The sequence below is a fragment of the Lemur catta genome, chromosome 9 (assembly GCF_020740605.2).
Source record: "Lemur catta isolate mLemCat1 chromosome 9, mLemCat1.pri, whole genome shotgun sequence".
Taxonomy (NCBI): domain Eukaryota; kingdom Metazoa; phylum Chordata; class Mammalia; order Primates; family Lemuridae; genus Lemur; species Lemur catta.
In genome coordinates this window covers 22,113,762-22,128,791 of record NC_059136.1, presented here as the reverse complement: position 1 = coordinate 22,128,791, position 15,030 = coordinate 22,113,762, and the positions used below count along the sequence as shown (strand labels likewise).

The 15,030-nt window shown below is 36.6% G+C and overlaps 1 protein-coding gene across 1 annotated transcript in view; it reads left to right on the top strand.

The window, feature by feature from the left end:
- HERC2 (HECT and RLD domain containing E3 ubiquitin protein ligase 2) overlaps positions 1 to 15,030 on the top strand; it is a 171,139-nt gene that overhangs the window by 97,493 nt on the left and 58,616 nt on the right. Inside the window, exons 49-59 of the mRNA XM_045561084.1 lie at positions 427 to 595; positions 689 to 814; positions 3,326 to 3,434; positions 3,548 to 3,687; positions 6,576 to 6,766; positions 7,706 to 7,811; positions 7,902 to 7,993; positions 11,137 to 11,312; positions 11,571 to 11,682; positions 14,664 to 14,745; positions 14,838 to 14,981. Of these exons, the coding sequence (XP_045417040.1) occupies positions 427 to 595; positions 689 to 814; positions 3,326 to 3,434; positions 3,548 to 3,687; positions 6,576 to 6,766; positions 7,706 to 7,811; positions 7,902 to 7,993; positions 11,137 to 11,312; positions 11,571 to 11,682; positions 14,664 to 14,745; positions 14,838 to 14,981 (1,447 nt within the window). The remainder of the gene's footprint in view (positions 1 to 426; positions 596 to 688; positions 815 to 3,325; positions 3,435 to 3,547; positions 3,688 to 6,575; positions 6,767 to 7,705; positions 7,812 to 7,901; positions 7,994 to 11,136; positions 11,313 to 11,570; positions 11,683 to 14,663; positions 14,746 to 14,837; positions 14,982 to 15,030) is intronic.

Here is a 15,030-nt window from a genome sequence, read left to right as displayed (position 1 = left end):
TGGTTGCTCTTTATAACACAGAGAGGTTTATCAATTTTCAGGATGATTCATTGGTGCTCTGCTGCTTATAAAAGTGACCAAGATGCTTTGTTTGCTTATTACCATGGTGATAAATTCATTGGCTTTTGGGATTCGATGTGTTTCAGCTATTATTCCTTTTGATGATGAGAGTGTCTTTTTGAGTGAACCCAGTACTCACTGATGGCTCCTTTGCTTTGTGGCACAAGTGGCTCATCTTGTCCATTTCCTGCCTGAGACACAGAGCCAGCCAGTTTTCTAAAGAGCCCTGGTTCCATTTAGCATAAAATGTTACTTAGAGCACACTCTGGATGTTAGACAAAATTCCTTCTTAAGAATAGAGTGTTACTTATAGTTCATTTCGTCTGTGTACACTGGACTGGATGTTCAATTTCATTTCAATTTTAGGTAGGAATGATGGTTAGATGCTGTCGAACATATGAAGAAGTGTGTGAAGGCGATGTGGGCAAAGTCATCAAGCTGGATAGGGATGGATTGCACGACCTCAATGTGCAGTGTGACTGGCAGCAGAAAGGGGGCACCTACTGGGTTAGGTACATTCACGTGGAACTTATAGGTGAGCACATTCTTGATTATGTTCTTTTGCTTTTTCTTAATTAGAGACACAGTTCCCAGAAATGAATGCTAATTATAGTGCATTTATCTCTAGGCTATCCTCCACCAAGTTCTTCTTCTCACATCAAGATTGGTGATAAAGTACGGGTCAAAGCCTCTGTTACCACACCAAAATACAAATGGGGATCTGTGACTCATCAAAGTGTAGGGGTTGTGAAAGGTAATATCCAGGCAACAAAGTTCCAAATGTTAACTTTTCATTAACTAATGTGAATTTAGTATTTTTTTTTTTTATTCAAGGGCAAGAAAAACAAGTGTGAAGAAGGCCTTATGATATATAGTGTTCTTTGGCTTGTCAGTGCCTTCTGGCCAAAGGCCACAAAGGATATACCTGCAGTTGAACCAAGTCAGATTTATTATATTGATTCATTGCAATTCAGGAGGACACATACCTTGGGGAATGGGGTGTCTCCATCAGAGGGTGTGAGCAAGGATTAATCAGGCTTGTGGTGGGTATTTGGGGGAGGGTTTGAGGAAGCAGGAGTGGGGCAATAGTTCTAGAACTGAGTGTCTTAATAAATCTTACCTAGCAAGCAGAAAGAATGGAGCCAGGCTAAAGTTATGTTTGGTAAGGAAACAGTCATTCACACCACCAGGGTAGGGGAATGTGTGGTCGTGTTTGTGGTTTGGATTAGATTTGACCTTGATCATACATGATTAAGGAGGCATTTTGGTTTTGCTTTGGTCCAGCAGTCACAGAGTGGCCTTGTCTGATGTTGGTATTCTATAAACTTGTTCTGTCAGTTCTACATGATAGCCTAACCTGTGTGACAGGCCAGCTCCTGGCTGTCAGGGACCACATTTCTTTTTCACACTATGTAAAAATTTAGGACTGAATTTACAAAATGGTAATGTACTAATGATGGGAATTAGGAACTGGAAACACAAAATTCTCAGGTTGTATTGTGATATTATTGAGATTCCAAATCATACCCCTGGCACACTTTGGAAAGGTATGTTATATCCATCCTAACAATTACATGAGAAATAATTAAATATACACATGATCTTATTTTATCTTTAAACTCTTTTGATACCATAAAGAGATGCTTTTTTGTTTTTAACGAACTATGTTGTAGAGAGCTCTTTCTGTCAAATTGCTTAGAAAACAGCGACAGTTGACAGTGCTTCCCCAGTGGATGGGAGTGTTGTTAGAGTTTCTTAGGTTACATAAGAACAAATGGCCTATTTAATATTTTACTTTAGCATTTTTGTTTAAGAAATTCTTAAGAGATTTACAAATCGAAAAAAAGACAAATTTTATAAACAAGAATTTGGTTTCTAGGTTCGTGTTTTGAGTGGCACATTGCTCTTATGAAAGGACAGGAGTTTTAACATTATTGATGTGGTTTTTATTCCCTAAGATACTGAAGGTACTAAATGGAATTTTTGACTCTGTAATTAAAAACAAACAAAATTTCTTATTGTGGAAAATTTTAAACGTATACAAAAGTAAAGAATATAGTACAGGCAGTCTCTGGGTTATGGATGACCCAACTTACAGTGTTCCGTACTGAGGAACAGGCTCCCGAGGCTCTCAAGGATTACTGATAATTAAATAATTAAATTAATAATTTGGGGACTAGTTTCTTCTGCATGTAAGCAAATCCTCACGGTGTAAGCAGTTTGTTGGTGCAGCATCTTTACGCTAATGGCTAGTCTCATTGTTTATATGGTCGCTTATGTGCAGCATCTCTTTCATCTTAACTTTTTAATTTGATTTTGTGAGTCTATGTTTACCCTTGTGACCATGCCTCCAAAGCAAAAAGTCCACTGCAAGTCCAGATGAGCCTGCAGTGAGGAGAAAGGTTGTTACAGTGGAAATGAAAATAGAAATAATTAAGCATTTGGAGAAATGCCAGATGCCATCATTCATTGGGAAAGCACTAGGGTTCAGTTGCTCAACTGTCAGAACAATTATAAAAGATAAAGTGAGAATAATGGAACATGTGAAAGGCAGTGCTCCAATGAAAGCATCAGTTACTAAGCAGTGTACTAGATTATATTGAAATGTAAAAGTTATTATTGATTTGTTTAGAAGATCAAAATAAATGTAACATTCCTATTAGCCTTGTGTTGATGCAACATTAGGTAAGTGTTAACCTTTAATAATTTTTTTAAAATTTCTCCTATCCAAACTTTTTGTATGAGTTTGACTTTATGTTCTGTTTGAATTAATAGAGCACAATAGTTTGTGTAACTTATTATTATAGTAAAGGGGTATTATTATTACAGTATTATCCTTTATTATTATGACCACATGAGCCATCATAGTATTGTTATTATTATCACACATGTGCTATTCATCAGAGATGTGAGTTACATGGAACTCTGACCTAAAGACATTCTCAGGAACATAACTTGTTCATAACCTGGGGACTGCTTGTCTAATAAACCTCCGTGTGCCCATTACCCTGCTTCAACAGTTGTCACCTCATGGCCAGAAGTTTTTCATCCATAATCTCCTCCCTTGATTATTCTGAAACTAGTCCTTGACATTGTGTTATTTCATTCATAAGTATCTTAGTACATATTCTAAAAGATAATTACTCTTTGTAAAACATAAATAACTACAGTATAATATCACATGGCTAGGTACAGTTTTAATTTTAATTTTAGGATTTTATTGGTGATAATGAAGATGTTTCAGGTGATTTCTGTTCTGTCCTAGCTTTCAGTGCCAATGGAAAAGATATCATTGTCGACTTTCCTCAGCAGTCTCACTGGACCGGATTGTTATCAGAAATGGAGTTGGTGCCTAGTGTTCATCCTGGGGTTACGTGAGTTTTTATTTTTATGATTGCTAGATTTGTTTGGGGAGGAATGGTTTTCTTTTGAATTAAGTTTAATAACTAAGTTTTTCTTATCTATTCAATGGCTATTTTAAAAATAGATGTGATGGCTGTCAGATGTTTCCTATCAATGGATCCAGATTCAAATGCAGAAACTGTGATGACTTTGATTTTTGTGAAACATGTTTCAAGACGAAAAAACACAACACCAGGCATACATTTGGCAGAATAAATGAACCAGGTATGACAGAATGGCTATGTTCTTTCTTCCACCAAATATTAATGAGGTAATTATTGTGGACACAAATGTATTGGAATTTGCTCTTTTAAGGTTCATGTGTATATAGTGAGCACTGTAGAGTGAATACAGTGAGGCAGAAGGGATGGTCTTACCCACTGATGACTGGCCATCTGTTTTTTCAGAAAGGGGGAGGAATTAGAATAGGTATGTTTGCTTGTATTTCCATAAAGAAACTTTAAAAGAGTCTCAAGAAACTAATTAGTGTTTAATTGCATGGAGTATGGAATTGGTTAGATGGAGAGTGAGTCTTTTTTTTTTGTATGCCTTTTATTATATTTTTTATTGTGGCAAAATACATATAACTTAAAATTAGCCATTTTAATCAGTTTACGAGTTTACAACTTGGGGTATTAAGTACATTTAGTACAGTGCCACACAACCATCACCACTATCTATTTCCAAAACTTGTCCACCACCCCAAACAGAAACTCTGTACTCATTAAGCAATTTGACTTCCCCACGTCCCCCTTTCTCATTCTTTGGTAACCTTGAATCTACCTTTGGTCTCCATGAATTTGACTACTCCAGGTACCTCATCTAAATGGAACCATACAATATTTATCCTTTTGTGTCTGGCTTATTTCACTTAGAATAATGTCTTCAAGGTTCATCTACATATGTCAGAACTTCATTCATTTTAGTGGCTGAATAATATTCCACTGTATGTGTATACCATATTTTATTTATCCATGTATCTATTAATGGACATTTGGGTTGTTTCCACCTTTTCGTTATCGTGAATAGTGTTGTGAACATTGATATCTGTTTGAGTCCTGGTTTTCAAAACTGTTGGGTATGTCCCTAGGAGTGGAATTGCAGGGTTATATGGTAGTTCTTTGTTTAACTTTTTGAGTAACTGCCAAAATGTTTTCAAGAGTGGCTGTACCATCTTACATTCCCACCAGCAGTGTATGAGTGTTCCAATTTTTTACATCCTCACTAGCACTTATATGTTCCGTTTTTTTAATATGGCTGTCCTAGTAGGTGAGAAGTGGTATCTTTTTGTGATTTTGATTGGAATTTCCCTAATGTGTATGATGTTGAGCCTCTTTACATGTGCTTTTTGGTCCTTTGTATGCCTTCTTTGAGGAAAATATCTTTTAAAGTCCTTTGCCCATTTAAATATTTTTGATGTTGAGTTGTATGAGTTATTTATACATTTTAGATATTAAACTCTTATTTGATATGATTTGCAAATATTTTATTCCATTCCATAAGTTGTTTCATTCTCTTGATAGGGTCCTGTGATGCATGAAAGTTTTTAATATTAATGAAGTCCAATTTATGTACTTTTTTCTTTTATTACCTGTGCATTTGGCTTTTTCTTTGAGTTTATTGTCATTTTACATAATCACTGCCAAACCCAAGGTCTTGAATATTAGCCCCTATATTTCTTTCTAAGAGTTTTATGGTTTTAGCTCTTAAATTTAGCTCCTTATTCCACTTTGAGTAACTTTTTAAAATATGGTATAACCTAAGGGTCCAACTTCATTCTTTTACATGTGCATGTCCAGTTTTCCCAGCACTATTTGTTGAAAAGACTGTCCTTTCTTTATTGAATGGTCTTGGCTCCCTTGTTGAAAATCAATTGACCATAGAAATAAGGATTTATTTCTGGGCTCTCAGTTCTGTTCATCTCCAACCTTTTTTAGATTCTGGTTTTGTAATTTATTACTATCTCATTAAATTCTGATACTTTCAAGAGGATTTATTCATTTTTGAATGTTTTGTTTGGCTCTTCTTATCTTCAATGGGGAAGGCTAGTTGAATTTCTAGATTTGCCATTAATGAAAGTGGAAATAGTTTACAAATTTGTTTCTTGCTTTGTATGTATAACAGCTTTTTAAAAAAATTATTAATAATTTTCTTTTGAGACAGAGTCTTGCTCTGTTGCCTGGGCTAGAGTGCAGTTGTGTAGCTTACTGCAACCTCTCCCTGGCTCAAGCAATCCTCCTGCCTCAGCCTCCTGAGTAGCTGGGACTATAGGCAAGCACCACCATGCCGAGCTAATTTTTCTGTTTTTTGTAGAGCGTGGGGTCTCGCTTTGCTCAGGCTGGTCTTGACCTCCTGGCCTCAAGCGATCCTCCAGCCTCAGCCTCCCAAAGTGTTAGGATTACAGGCATGAGCCACCGCACCTGGCCTATTTATTAAAGCATTTTTTTTTTTTTTTTTTTTAGACAAAGTCTTGCCCTGTTGCCCAGGCTAGAGTGAGTGCTGTGGCATCAGCCTAGCTCACAGCAACCTCAAACTCCTGGGCTTAAGGAATCCTACTGCCTCAGCCTCCCGAGTAGCTGGGACTACAGGCATGCACCACCATGCCCGGCTAATTTTTTTCTATATATATTTTTAGTTGGCCAGCTAATTTGTTTCTATTTTTAGTAGAGACGGGGTCTCCCTCTTGCTCAGGCTAGTCTCGAACTCCTGCTCTCGAGCGATCCACCCGCCTCTGCCTCCCAGAGTGCTAGGATTACAGGCGTGAGCCACCGCGCCTGGCCCTTTAATAAGAATATTTTCTGTGAGCACTGTTAGTGAACTTTTCCCACAACTTGTTTGGATCCTTTTTGTTTGAAAATACATTAATCTGCTGTTACCCGAGAGATTTTAGTGGAACATGTCATAGCATTATATGGACTTCATCTCATGAATTGGTGTAAAATATCTTGACTAGATTTTTAAAGCCATTTTTGGCATTTATTAGCTCCTTTTAATTTGAAAACTTTGTTTTCCTTGAAGTAGCTCATCACTGTGTAATATTCTTGATTTCCTAATCATGAAGCTTCTGCCCCAGTTCAGCAAGTATTAACTCTCTTTTTGACGATGTAAAATAGGACAGTCAGCAGTATTTTGTGGCCGTTCTGGAAAACAGCTGAAGCGTTGTCATAGCAGTCAGCCCGGAATGCTGCTGGACAGCTGGTCCCGCATGGTAAAGAGCCTGAACGTGTCATCCTCGGTGAACCAGGCGTCTCGTCTGATTGATGGCAGCGAGCCCTGCTGGCAGTCGTCTGGGTCGCAAGGAAAGGTAGTGTGCAGTAGGGACACATCAGGAAGCACTTTTATTCAGATAGGTTTGCATTTTAGATTTTCAAAATGAACTTTGAAAAACCTGCAAAGTTTTACTGTTGACACCTGTTAGTACTCATTATATATTTTAGTTCATAGGTTATTTCAAAGTTACAGAGTTATATGCCATCCAGGTTTTTTTGTTTATTGTTTCTTTTTGTTTTTTTCTTTGAGATAGGGTCTTGCTCTGTCACCCAGGCCAGAGTGCAGTGGCCTCATCATAGCTCACTGCAGCCTCCAGCTTCTGGGCTCAAGTGATCCTCCTGCCTTAGCCTCCCAGAGTGTTAGGATTACACGTGCGAGCTGCCTCACCTGCCCTGGTTTTTATTGTCAAGAGATTTTAAACAATATGAGTAACAGATTTTATCTAACTGACCAATTGATAGAAGATGTAGTGGTTTTTATTTGTTTTTTTTTTTTTTTCTGTCCTGCATAAAATGTATGAATTCAGATTTTGCTTCTGGTTAGAAGATTTCCTAACGTAGCCCAACAAATACGTTGTTGAGCTTTGGACTGCTGTTGTGATTGCACTGACTCATGGGTGTTCCTCATGTGGGCACACAGGTCAGACTCGGAGACAGGGGGCTTTATTCTGTCTCAACTCTAGTGTTTTCCACCACCTACTCCTTGATGGGTTTAAAGGGACCACCCTAGGTTAGGAGTGTATAAATACATTGTTTCTGGGGCTTATAGTGAGCCTGTCCTCTATTGAGCAAATATAGTGGGGTAGAATATTCTTGTTTCTGCCAGGGTTAGGGAAAATTCTCTCTCTTTCATGCCATATTTTGTATTTAAAAAAATCTCATGTAGAGTCAAGCTTCAGTGATACTATTGTAGTAGCTAAAATATAGCTGAATTTTGCTAACTAAAAATGTGTGTGTGTTTTTTTTTTTTTAAGCATTGGATTCGTTTGGAAATTTTCCCAGATGTTCTTGTTCATAGATTAAAAATGATAGTAGATCCTGCTGACAGCAGCTACATGCCTTCCTTGGTTGTAGTGTCAGGTAATTGAATTAGTTTACTCAAAAAGAAGTATCTTCTGTCATATAATAAAAACTCCTTCATTTGATTCCTTTATCCTTTTTTTTCCCTAGGTGGAAATTCCCTGAATAATCTAATTGAACTAAAGACAATCAATATTAACCCTACTGACACCACAGTGCCCCTTTTAAATGACTGCACAGAGGTAAGTAGCTATGGTAGTGTACTTTGGGATGATTTGCAAATGACAAGGGAAGTGACTTGGCTATTTCTGTACAAGAATTGAGCCCAGTTTTTCCGCCTTAATCAAAATTGATTGTATTTTTAAATTTTAAAACAAGCATTTTATGGAACTTGAATTTGTTGCTTATCAGATCAGCTTGAAAAGGAAACAAAATAAATTTTATTCTCACTTTCTTGGTAGCAAAGATACACTTGGTAAGTGCTCCTAGCAAAAACCATTGTCAGCCCTTTCAGGTTGCTGTTTGCATCCACACATTTTTGTTGTCATTAAATATCTTTTAGTTTCTGGTGGTTTTTCTGATCATATGTGTGATACTGAAATTGCTTTTTTGTTGTCACACGTTGGCATCAAGGGCTAAACTTCTCATGAAGTGGCAGTTTTTTGGTAATAAGGTAACTTTCAAAATGAATCCAAATATATTGTTTCTCTTGAAAATTCTGAGAGAGTCAGTAAGGGTTCTTTGAAATAGTACCCACACACTACAGATCAGTGAGACTGTCTTTCTCAAATCTTTCAGTAAATCTTTCCATACAGGATGTCAGCACTATTTTAATACATTAAATATATTTAAAATAAGACTAATTAAGATAGTTTTCTGTACTACCTATCCTTTTGTCTTGTGAGGACTAGTTTAACTGGTACAATGATGATAAATAAAAATATCAAGTGTTTGATTTTTTTTATTCATCTAAAGTGTAGTACAGATGAGGTGTTTTTAAATTACTAAATGCAGTTTACCATTCTTTTTTTAAAGTTTTATTTTATTTTTAATTGAAAAATAGTAACTATATTTTGGGGGTAAAATGGGGGTAAAATGTGATGTTTTGTTACATGTATACTTTGTGGAATGATCAAATCATGCTAAAAACATATCTAACACCTCAATATCATTTCTTTTTGGTGAGAACATTTAAAATTCTTGCTTTTAACTGTTTTGAAATATACAGTACATTATTATTCAGTATAGTCACCATTTATTCTGGCATGCCATTGAACTATTTTGTGATATACTGATTAATTAATAATGCCAATGGTAATAAATGAATAAATTGGCAAATTATAAAAAAGAAAGATAATACTGAGTTTTTCTGAGAAAAGACAATAATGAATTTTAGTGCATTTTACTGTTAACCTATTGCTGGGTAACTGAATACAGCTTGTAGCATGTGTTAGTTATAGCCCAGAGTATTTTTGTATTTAAATCAAATCAATAAGCACATCATTAATTAAATCAATGACTAAGATTATCAATTATAAAAGATATCTTTGAGAAATTTTCAATTCAAAACAATTTATTCTGTAATATTCAATAAGTACAAAATAGCATATTTTGTCTGTGAGAAATATGAACCATTGTGAGCAAACAGAATGCTCGTGACCTAACCAACATCCCCCCAACCAACTGAAGAACTGGAGAATCTCATTCTTGTGGTGCTACAGGGATCTTTAGCATGGTCTTTCGTATACAATGGCTTGTTATGGGAATTCTCTAACATATAACAAAAAATACAAAGTATCCTGAAACCCCATGAACCTGTCACCCAGCTTCAACATTTCTCAACTTTTTGCATTTTGACTCCATCTCTCTCTTTTTTTTTTCTGAGGCAGAGTCTCACTCTGTTGCCCAGGCTAGAGTGCTGTGGCGTCAGCCTAGCTCACAGCAACCTCAAACTCCTGGACTCAGGCAATCCTTCTCCCTCAGCCTCCTGAGTAGCTGGGATTACAGGCATGCACCACCATGCCTGGCTAATTTTTTCTATATAGTTTTAGTTGTTCAGTGAATTTCTTTCTATTTTTAGTAGAAACGGGGTCTCACTCTTTCTCAGGCTGGTCTTGAACTCCTGAGCTCAAACAATCCACCCGCCTTGGCCTCCCTGAGTGCTAGGATTACAGGCATGAGCCATTGCGCCTGGGCTTGACTCCCTCTCTTGCACCTCATTTCCCTCCTCAGCGAGTCCTAGACATGATCTTATCTCAATAGCACTTACATCATTAGTCATTTCTAACAGGACTTTAAAAATTATATAACCCCAATACCATTATCACATCTAGTAATTATTCTTTAATATCATATAATATCCAGTGTTGAAATTTTCCCAATTATCCCATAAATGTTCTTTTGCAGTTGGTTGAATCATGATTCAAATCATATGTGCACTTTGTACTTCATTTATCTTAATTCTCTTGGTTTTTCTTTGCTAAGAAAAAAACTGGGTAATGTTTTCCTGTACCATTCTTCATATTCTCAACTTGGTGTTTACATCCCCATGATGGTGTTCAGTTTGTATTTCTTATGAAATAGGTAATCTTGAGGTTTGATCAGGTCCAGTTTAGACAACAAAAAGTAATCGTTAGTGTTGTGTGCTTCCTGCTGCATCAGTTTTTGTTCACATGAAATACAGGGATAGAAGAATATTGTAAATGCCATGACAAATACAGTCTGCTACATAACAGGGTGGAGTGTATTCACAGGACAAATAGACTGATTTACAACAAATGAGTGGAAAAAGGGTAACCGTTGGATCTTGTTAGTGTCCTTATTTGAACGAGCCAACAATAAAATTACGTTTGTGAGATTATTAGAAAAGTAGATCAGAATATGATCACTGTATCATATTAGATGACATAGGAATTATTGTTTGAGCTATGATAATAATAATGTGGATATGTTTTCAAAAACTCCTGAATTCAGTAATAGATGCTAAAGTTTTGAAACAACACAATGCTTGGAATTTTCTTATGGTAATCCATGTATGAGCAAGATTGGTCCTATGCTGATAATGGTTGAACTGGGTGATGGGGTCTTGGAGTTCTTTGTACTACTCTTCATTAATTTATGTATATTCACATACTTTATATATTTTAAAAATTATGAAGCTCTGTAAATACCTGACATTTAACCTTAGCCTCAGAGTAGACACATTTGAAGGCAAACTTTACCCAGATGTAGCTGCATTATCTTTGATTAACTCAGTTGATATTTCCAAAACTTTAGAAGCTCTGACTTTCCACACATTTCCATGTCTCAAATGTCCTACTCTCCAGTTAAAGTATTTAATGTGTTTGATTCTAAAAAACCTGTAGCTCATTGTTTTTGCATCTAGTATCACAGGTATATTGAAATTGCCATAAAGCAGTGCAGGAGCTCAGGGATCGATTGTAAAATCCATGGCCTCATCCTGCTGGGACGGATCCGTGCAGAGGAGGAGGATTTGGCCGCAGTCCCTTTCCTAGCTTCAGATAATGAGGAGGAAGAAGATGATAAAGGCAACAGTGGAAGGTAAGAGCTGTTTGTTATTGGTGCTTAGTTGTATTCTGCCTTACTTCAAAGTCCTCACTTTCAGCAGCAAATATTTAATTAGAGTATATCTCATGATGAAAGTAGTTTTATGTCCACAAGAATAATTGGTAAATTTTAGTTGAGTGTTTCTGAAAGAGCCCAGCAAACATCGAGTGCTTGAGCTTGCTTTTCTTTTTAGTTTTTAAATGTTTTATGCTGAATAACCTCTATTTTCATCTTTGTTTTTCCTTTGGCTAGCCTTATCAGAAAGAAGGCTGCAGGGCTGGAATCGGCAGCTACGATAAGAACCAAAGTGTTTGTGTGGGGACTGAACGACAAGGACCAGCTGGGCGGGCTGAAAGGCTCCAAGGTATGTGGGGAGGCTTGCTGGTGCCTCTGCCCATAACAGGCTCCAGACAGCCACACCTTTTTGAAGTTTTTATAATTGTTTTACCTTCTATATATTGTTTTTAAAATTAACTTGTTGAAGTAATTCTTAACATGAACCAATAGACATTATCAAAGTTAGTTTCTGAGGAGAGCCTCTGTCCTTGGAAAATAGTGCACTTTAGATAGAGTTGTATTATTGCTGTCTTATAAACTAGAAAATAAACTTCTGAAAAGATTTGACAAATGCATAGATGAAAATTGTAGACTATAAATATACTTATCCTGCCTTTAATACAAGAAATATGTTTGCTTACCGTGAACAAAGTAATGTGTAAAAATGCCATAGTGATACAGAGATGAGAAAGATGTGATTTTTGCCCTCTAGGACTTGGAGCCTGAGGTACTTGTGTGAAACAGCTTCTGTAGAGAGAGAGCACAGAGAAGTGAGCATAACACAAACATGCATGCATACACACACACACACACACATTTTATTTGAATGGCCTTGAATTACATTTGTGTTTTGAGGCATCTGAGCTCCATTTGGAAGTGAGCAGTGGGCAGTAAACTGGGACAGTGCAGGGTGTCCAGAGTCTCTGAGGTATGGGCCCTTGCTAGGAGCCCATGACCTTGCTCAGAGCCCATGACCGTGCTCACTGTCTAACATAGAGTTTTCACATGAAGGATAGTCAGTGCTCCACTATTGTGATGAAAATGCTTTCTTCCACTGCAGTAGTTATAGCCTGATAATTTCTGACACAAAGAATCACAAAGGATTTCTTAGACAAAGGGCCCTAAGAATTTGAAATTAAATTATACCCATCTACGTGAAATTTAAGCACATAATTCTTAGAGATGTCAGAGTCAGAATCAAAGAGAATGAGCATGGCATGACTTGAAATAAAACATAGTTTACCAGATGTTTGCTTTGATCTTTACACTATGCATATAGTTGTTCCTCGGTATCCATGGGGGATTGTTCCAGGACCTCCTGTGGATACCAGAGTCCACAGATGCTCAAGTTCCTGATACAAAATGGTGCAGTATTTGCATATAACCTAACCACATTCTCTCAAATACTTTATGATAATAATATCTCTACATTACTTACAATACTGAATATAATAAATGCTATGTAAATAGTTGTTATGTTGTATTGTTTAGGGAATAATGGCAAGGAAAAAAGTCTGTACATGTTTGGTATAGATGTAATTTTTTTTTTGTTGTTGTTGTTGAAACAAAGTCTTGCTCTGTTGCCCAGGCTGGTCTCGAATTCCTGGCCTCGAGCAATGCTCCTGCCTTGTCCTCCCAAAGTGCTAGGATTACAGGCTTGAGCCACCTCGCCCAGCTGAGATGCAATTTTTAAAAAAAATATTTTCCATCCACCGTTGGTTAAATCCACAGATATGGAACCCATGTTATGGAGAGCTGACTGTGTTTTATTTTTGACCTTCTTTTATGGAAATGTTCAAACATACCCAAGTAAAATGAATAAGATCATGAGCCCTCATGTCCCTGGTACCAGCTTCAAAAGTTACCAACAGCTGTCTAGGTTTTTTTCTCTTTATTTTCTCCGCCCCCCAATCCTGGTTTATTATAAAGTAAATCTCAGTATATCATTTCATCCTTAAAATACTTTAGTATGTATCTCTAATAGGTAGAAACTCCTTTGGTTAATATAACCATACAGATTAACAGTACAGTCATGCATTGCTTAACGACAGGGATAAATTCTGAGAAATGTGTCATTAGGCAATATGTTATGGGAACATCATAAGAGTGTGCTCACACAAACCTAGATGGTACAGCCTACTACACCTAAGCTATATGATATAGCCTATGGCTCCTAAGCTACAAACCTGTACAGCATGTTACTGTACTGAATACTGTAGACAACTATAACACAGCGGTAACTATTTATGTATCTAAGCATATATAAACATAGAAAAGGTACAGTGAAAATACAGTATAAAAGATAAAAAATGGTACACCTCTATAGGGCGTTTACCATGAATGGAGCTTGTAGGACTGGAAGTTGCTCTGGGTGAGTCAATGAATGAGTGGTGAGTGAAGGCCTAGGATATTACTGTGTGCTTAAGGTACACTAAATTTATAAAAAATGTTTTTCTTTCTTCAATAATAAATTAAGCTTAGCTTACTATAAATTTTTTACTTTATAAACTTTTTACTTTTTAAAAAACTTTTTGACTCTTATGATAACATTTAGCTTAAAACATAAAAACATCGTACTGCTCTACAAAAATGTTTTTTCTTTATATCCTTACTATAAACTTTTTTCTATTTTTAATTTTTTTTTTATTTTTTAAACTTTTTTGTTAAAAATGAAGACACAAATGCACACAATGCCCTAGGCCTACACAGGGTCAGGATCATCAGTATCACTGTCTTCCACCTCTACATCTTAGCCCATTGGAAGGTCTTCAGGGACAATAACATACATGGAGCTGTCATCTCCTATGATAACCATGCCTTCTTGTGGAATACCTCCTGAAGGACCTGCCTGAGGCTGTTTTACAGTTAACTTTTTTTTATATAAGTACAAGACATACACTTTAAAAGAATAATTAAAAGTGTAACATAGGAAATACATAACCCAGTAATACAGGCATTTATTATCAAGTTTTATATGTCATACATAACTATGTGTGCTAGACTTTTATATGACTGGCAGCCCAGTAGGTTTGTTTACACCAGCATCATCACAGACACTTGAGGAATGGGTTGCACTGTGACATTGTGATGGCTAGGACGTGACTAGGTGATAGGAATTTCACAGCTCCATTGTAATCTTATGGTACTGCATCATATATGTGGTCCATCATTGACCATAACATCATTATGCAGTGTATGACTGTAATTCCTTGTATAATCTAATAAGGTTACTTATAATTTTAAGAGTACAAATGTAATTTTTTTCTTTGTAATTAAATCCTATTCTAGATAAAGGTTCCTTCATTCTCTGAGACTCTGTCTGCTTTGAATGTGGTACAGGTGGCTGGTGGTTCTAAAAGTTTGTTTGCAGGTATGATTAATATTTAAAAATTTTTAAATTATACTTAAACAAAAAGTTTTTATGTTGTAAAAAGTCAGTCCTCTCCTGGCTCTCCTTTGCAGTGACTGTGGAAGGGAAGGTATACGCCTGTGGAGAAGCCACAAACGGCCGGTTGGGGCTGGGCCTCTCCAGCGGGACAGTGCCCATCCCACGGCAGATCACAGCACTCAGCAGCTACGTGGTCAAGAAAGTGGCTGTCCACTCAGGTACACATCTAGTGTCAGCAGTCATGTGCAAAGAACTATGTCACTCCTA